The following is a 6,000-nucleotide window of genomic DNA, read 5'->3' as shown; positions in this document are numbered from 1 at the left end:
ATTTGCGGTATCAAACTGTTCTAAAAATTCTCTTCTTCAAAAACGTATTCTCCTGCTTTGTTTTAAAAAGACACAAAATATGCATAGCTATCAACGTTATGTCAAACAGCCAGAAAAAAAATCTAGTGTTTATTGCAGCTGTAGTAATTGGAAATAAAGTCAAAAAGATGAAATCGAAAGCCACAGAAGGCACAAGAACAATTGTACTTGTGGGAAAAAACTGGAATTTTGAAGGATTTTTAAAAATCCCCCCGCTGGTGCATTTAGGTCTAGGCACAGACTATAACCTCAAGTGTAGATGCAAAAATAATTTAGGGTTAGCAGAAAATAAGTGGAAATGTGGTATTTCAACATGGACTTTAGACTTTGTTTCCCTGTGTAAACTGTCCCTAGTCCTTCACCCTCTCACCAGAGAAAGTGAACTTTCTCCCAAGTCGCCAATTTTTACTTGGTGAGAGTGGAGCTAAGATTGGAAAGATGGTGTTTTAAAGAGAGATAGGCTTTTGTCATTTTCCAATGCACTGGGAGGCACAAGATTTTATGATGGTGAAAGAGAAAAGAATCACCTAAAAGCAAAATGATTGAGTTCTGTTTCCAGGACAATGAGGTGAGTTTCTCCTCACGCTGCAATTTCTACTCTGAAACAATTTCTATGCCTCAGTGAACATTGAGAGGATATTATTGTAGATAAGTGCATCAACATTTTGTTGTGAACACACGTTTTCGCTTAATTTGTCTATTTCAATTAGAAAGGCAGGGGAGAATAATACTAAAAATTCTAATACGTCAGGAATCAATACTGAATTTGCCCCAGATCAGGAAGACACTAGCAATCTATCTTTATAGGTGAAGACATTGCGGTTTTGCCTTTTACCCTTGCAAATGGCAACACAATGGTGATGTGAATTACACGGGAACAGCAAAGACCCAGTTCTGTGCTGATGTGAACAATGAGTGTCATACTCTTGGGCGTGAAGCAAGGCGAAAGAGTGTGACCACAAGTTGAGATTGCTTCCCTACTTTGTGCTGATTGGATTTTTCTTTTTTTGGGGGGTTTTCATTTTATTCCAATGTGATGATTATCCAAACACTTTTTTTTTTTCCAAACAAGCCGGAACAAGAACAAATTGGCTCTCATGGCTCTGTGTAGGAGCCTGCGAGCTGGGCAATGTGTTTGGCTGTGGGTGCAGAGTGAGGCCCAGGGTGTTCCAGCCCGGGCCACTGCACTCTGTCCACACCGCAAGAGGCCACGTCTCCTGAATGACGCAGGCATCATAGGACCGCGCCGTTTAACTTAAAGTCAGCAGGTTTTAAGGCTTTGTGCTGACAATAATTGCCTTCATACATTCCTGTCCATCAGCAGAATTTATAAATGATGTTAAATTACAGCGATTGGGTCACCTAGTTACGTGGGTCAACCTGCAGTCTCCAAAGTCAAATGTAATTTTTATAAAAATCAAGGAAAAAACGATATTTATGTTGTATACGATCTAAATACCAGGGTTTTTTTTTTTTTTTTTTTTTTTTTTTTTTTTTTTTTTTTTTTTACTTTGTCACTTTAGGAGATGTAGATCAAGTTACCAAAGGGGAGGGAGGGTTCTGGAAAACACTATTAGAATAAAAAAATTCTTACTGCATCTGCACACAAAACCCATCTAAGAAAACAAGTGTGAATGCCATACGGCTTTTTAAAAGCAAGTACAGGACTTCGTACACCTTTGAAAAACTGGAAAAAAAAAAAAAAAGAAAAAAGAGGAGAACCATTGAAGAAAGCATGAAATAGCAGCTAGCTTTCTTATGTGTGCTGAAATTGTGTCTTTTGGGTTAACTCCCAAACTCTCCTATTCTATACACTCTTCACGTTTTGGTCGATTACTAGCTTCTGAATTAGAAGAGACTGTATCCATTTCTTTAAAACGCTGTACCTGAAATGAAGAAACACTTAAAAATTAGACCGTCACCGCTTTGAATATCCATCAGGGTAGAGTGGAAATGTATAGGAAAATAGGTCATTCTCATATGTACTCCTCTCAGGAGGGGAAGATCGCATCAGCTAGCAGCTGTTAACAAACTTCTAGTGTAGGCAGGAATTTTATGGTCAAGTTGGGATGTCCTTTATTCCTTACCATAGAAAGGAATTCAGAAAATAGTGTTTTTTGAAAAAAGAGCTGTTAAATATTAAACAAATGATAATTCTTTTAGACCACATAAACAAAGTTGAGCAAAGAATAAATTTGAAACTTATGTGCCTTTTAGTATCTGAAGCAAGATAAATAGAAAATGATAACACGTTATAGGGGTTTTTCTGTATGAAGAACGATAGATACTCACTTATTACCAAGAAGAACCTATTGCAAAATTTCGAGAGGTGACTAGAAATCACATGAATTTCCAGTCTCATTTTGAAAGAGTCAGTTTTGTACAAAACTGCTTTGCCTCCCAAGAAAATGGTACTAGCTTGTGGCGTTTGCCATTTCTCTTAGGAAAGACTTGACGGTTAGTGATTATGTTTCTTTTTAAAATTTGACCTTTTGGGGTACTTGTGAAAAGTGAGTTGTTCATCTGCCACTGGCATTATTTTTAAATGTGTGATAAAAAGTGACTTACTGAGTTCAAACCAAACAAAGTATTTAAGTTTATCAAGTGGTTTCATTGAGTTTTCTGACCTTCTCAGCAGTAAAAACAAGAGACACATCACTGACTACAGAGCAGTGCTGTGTCACGGGTCTCCCTCTGCCAACCGCCATGCGCAATAAACCATCAATCCAGCAGAAGCATCTTTTAAAAATGCCCTTCCTTGCTAATATAGACTTTACACACGTCAACATTCTTTTTCCCTGAAAATTAACCCTATTTTAAGTCTCCAAATGTTAAGGGCCTTGGGCAAAAGTAAACTAAAGGCGGAAGGAAAAGAACCATCCCCTTGCAATGGAAAACAGAAGAAAATGAGAGAAAGATGATGAGGAGGGATTACCAGCTGATTTTGTAACACATCCATGCCTCCCATACACATTTAAATGAAATCAAAATCTAGACACGGATAACTTGGACATCCAAAGGGGACTGCTACTATTCATACATTCGAAAAGAGTTGTTGAAATTTCTACTCATGAAGCAGCTCTTGTAGGCAGTTTGGGGATTTGAAAATCTCAGGGACTTCACTATCCAGCTTGCAGATGACCTTGTATATAGCCTTCTTCCAGGAAGGATCAACATCTTTGCCTGCGATAATGGCATTGAAAAACTCCCGTAATGTGATCTGCGCAACTTCCAGGAATCTCTCTGGAACCTGCTGATACAAGGAGACAATGGCATTAATAAAGTTTTCAGTTTCAAGTCTCCAGTTCTTCAAAGGAAATTGAGCTAAGTTCTTTCTTTCAGAAAGGGGCTTACATGGCACCTGCATTTTCTAAAAATGGCCGGCCTCTATTCTCTTATGTAAAGTCGTTATATATAGTAGCATTGTAATGTGGGGTTGACAGCTTTATAGAGTTTTAGAAAAAGACTTGTGCAAAGGATACATGCAGAACTACTGAAAAACTGCGATTCCATTGTGAATATCTGAGTAGAAAAAAGGCGACATACTGTTGGGATTCCTCACTTCATTAAATAGGTGTATTCCAGAAGCAAGTCGCCACCTAATCGTTCAGAATTTGAATCATATTTCCATTATGAAAACAAAATGTGTTCTCAAAAGTAGAATAATAATTGGCCGTCGATATAAACTAAACTAAACCCACACTATAGGTGAAGATAGCAAAAATCTTAGTTCCTGCTTGTATCAGAGGATTGTTGACCCAGATGTTAAACTGTATATTAAAATCATCTGCACTATACAGTACAGGCATACCTTGCTTTATTGCACTTTGCATCACTTCATTGTGCTTCATACATAGTGCGTTTTTTACAAATTGCCGGTTTGTGGCAGCCCTGTGTGGAGCAAGTCTATCGGCGCCATTTTTCTAACAGTATCTGCTCACTTCATGTCTCTGTGTCACGTTTTGGTAATTCTCGAAATATTTCAAGCTTTTTCATTAATATTATATTTGTCACGGTCATCTGTGATCAGTGCTCTTTGATGTTACTATTGCGAAAATATGCAACTCAAGGCTCAGATAACGGTTAGCATTTTTAGCAATTAAGTATTTTTAATTAAGGTATGTACTTTTTAAGACATAATGCTATTGCACATTTGATAGACTACAATATAGCATAAACGTAACTTTTATGTGCACTGGAAAATCAAAATATTTATGTGACTCGCTTTATTGTGACATTTGCTTTATTGCGGTAGTCTGGAACGGAACCTGCAATATCTCTGAGGTATGCCTGTCCTCTATGTACAAAAGAAGAGTAAGATAATGATACTAACACTGAATCCCAAAATACAAAATTTGTACTGAATCTACATTGGAAAATACTTCACCTTGAGATAAGAATTGCTCCATGAGAGAGTGAACTATGCAGCTGATAGCAATAATAAAACCCCGCATTTTTGGGCTGCTTATTACGTGTCAGGCACTGTGTTACGTACTGAGTGTGAATTATGTCATTCAGTTCCCCCAACATCTCTGTGATTATTAACCCCATTTTACAGTGAGAAAATGGAGGCTCAGAGAGATTAAGGGAATCGTTCAAAGTCATTGTACTCTAAGATAAACATTCTTCAAATATTCTTTTCAGAATCCCTATCTGTTAATCCTTTTCTCCCAGAGCAGTGAGTATATATGTGGGTGTTTTTTGTGTATGTTTATTAATTATTTATTAATAGTTGTTTAATAGTCTAACCTCTTGTCTAGGGAAAGGAATAGCTATTCATGTACTTATTCAGTATTCTTTGTAAGTTACATGGTAAAGCATGGCCTATCTTTCCCCACAACAAGGAAATGGATTCACAGAATCATTCCATGTACTCATAATTTTCCAAATACACACTGACACTCTGTAGATGTCTTTTAGTGGGGTACTTATACATTAATAATGTTTTATTTTTACAGTAAGTGCAGACATACGAGGAAGTAAAATGCACTGCAGTTATATGTGTAGACAGATCTGTCTACACATATACAAGAGGTATATATTTTCATCTTCGTTCACACTTGCCCCTTGCCAAAGTAAAAGGGAGGGATTGTCATTTTGAACACATTTGACCCCTTTCTCCACGCCTTTTCTCAATTTGTGCAGTGGACCTTTTTATAATGATAGTAACTGTTAAAGAAAATGAAAAAGATACCAGACATCCCTGTCTTACATATTTGGAGTTGGACAAAGAAGTTCAGTGCATCCCATGGCAAGTCACTTGTCCTTTGAAGGAAACCTAATAACACCCCAGAAAAAAAGGACCCCCATCTGGGGCTGATCAGAATCTAGAACAAGTGAAAAGTTTGAGAAGCCCCTCCCAAAGATATTGGCTAGTTTCTTAGGACACAGTCCCCACCACTGCCTGGAAAATCATGGAAACATCACCTTGTCCCCCATGGATGTGCAAACCCATATACCCCAAAGGCCATTCCCTGCTGAAAATTCATCTGTATTTTCAACTGAACTTTGATGATTTTCTCCCCAACCTCCTGCACATACATGAGTATTTGTGGGATGGGAAGGGCCTGGAAGAGCAATCACCCCTCCTAGTCACCTTATACTAAATAAAAAGTCAAAAAATAAAAATAAAAAGAAATTTAAAAAAAAGGGCCTTCCCTGGTGGCGCAGTGGTTGAGAGTCCACCTGCCGATGCAGGGGACACGGGTTCGTGCCCCGGTCCGGGAGGATCCCACGTGCCGCGGAGCGGCTGGGCCCGTGAGCCATGGCCGCTGAGCCTGCGCGTCCGGAGCCTGTGCTCCACAACGGGAGAGGCCACAACAGTGAGAGGCCCGCGTACCGCAAAAAAAAAAAAAAAAAAGTCATTAAGCAGCCTTTTTGAGTACTCCTCCCTCTTCCCCAAAGATGATCCTTCACATTTTATCAAATGGGCATTACTGAGAGAGGGATTCTGGCTGGAGA

At 38.6% G+C, this 6,000-nt stretch overlaps 1 protein-coding gene across 8 annotated transcripts in view; it reads right to left on the bottom strand.

The window, feature by feature from the left end:
* Positions 1 to 1,502: 1,502 nt before the first annotated feature.
* Positions 1,503 to 6,000, bottom strand: part of PROX1 (prospero homeobox 1) — a 49,830-nt gene continuing 45,332 nt past the window's right edge. For 6 of the 8 annotated variants that reach the window (XM_029230997.1, XM_029230994.1, XM_029230995.1 and 3 more), the window contains one exon: positions 1,503 to 3,292. In XM_029230997.1, coding sequence (XP_029086830.1) covers positions 3,104 to 3,292 — 189 coding nt within the window. In that variant the 3' untranslated portion in view covers positions 1,503 to 3,103. The remainder of the gene's footprint in view (positions 3,293 to 6,000) is intronic. The other 2 variants (XM_029231000.1, XM_029231001.1) reach the window with 2 other exon arrangements.

Source organism: Monodon monoceros, unplaced genomic scaffold (genome assembly GCF_005190385.1).
Source record: "Monodon monoceros isolate NGI ecotype Baffin Bay Population unplaced genomic scaffold, NGI_Narwhal_1 Super_Scaffold_18, whole genome shotgun sequence".
Classification (NCBI taxonomy): domain Eukaryota; kingdom Metazoa; phylum Chordata; class Mammalia; order Artiodactyla; family Monodontidae; genus Monodon; species Monodon monoceros.
This window is presented reverse-complemented; position numbering and strand designations above follow the sequence as displayed.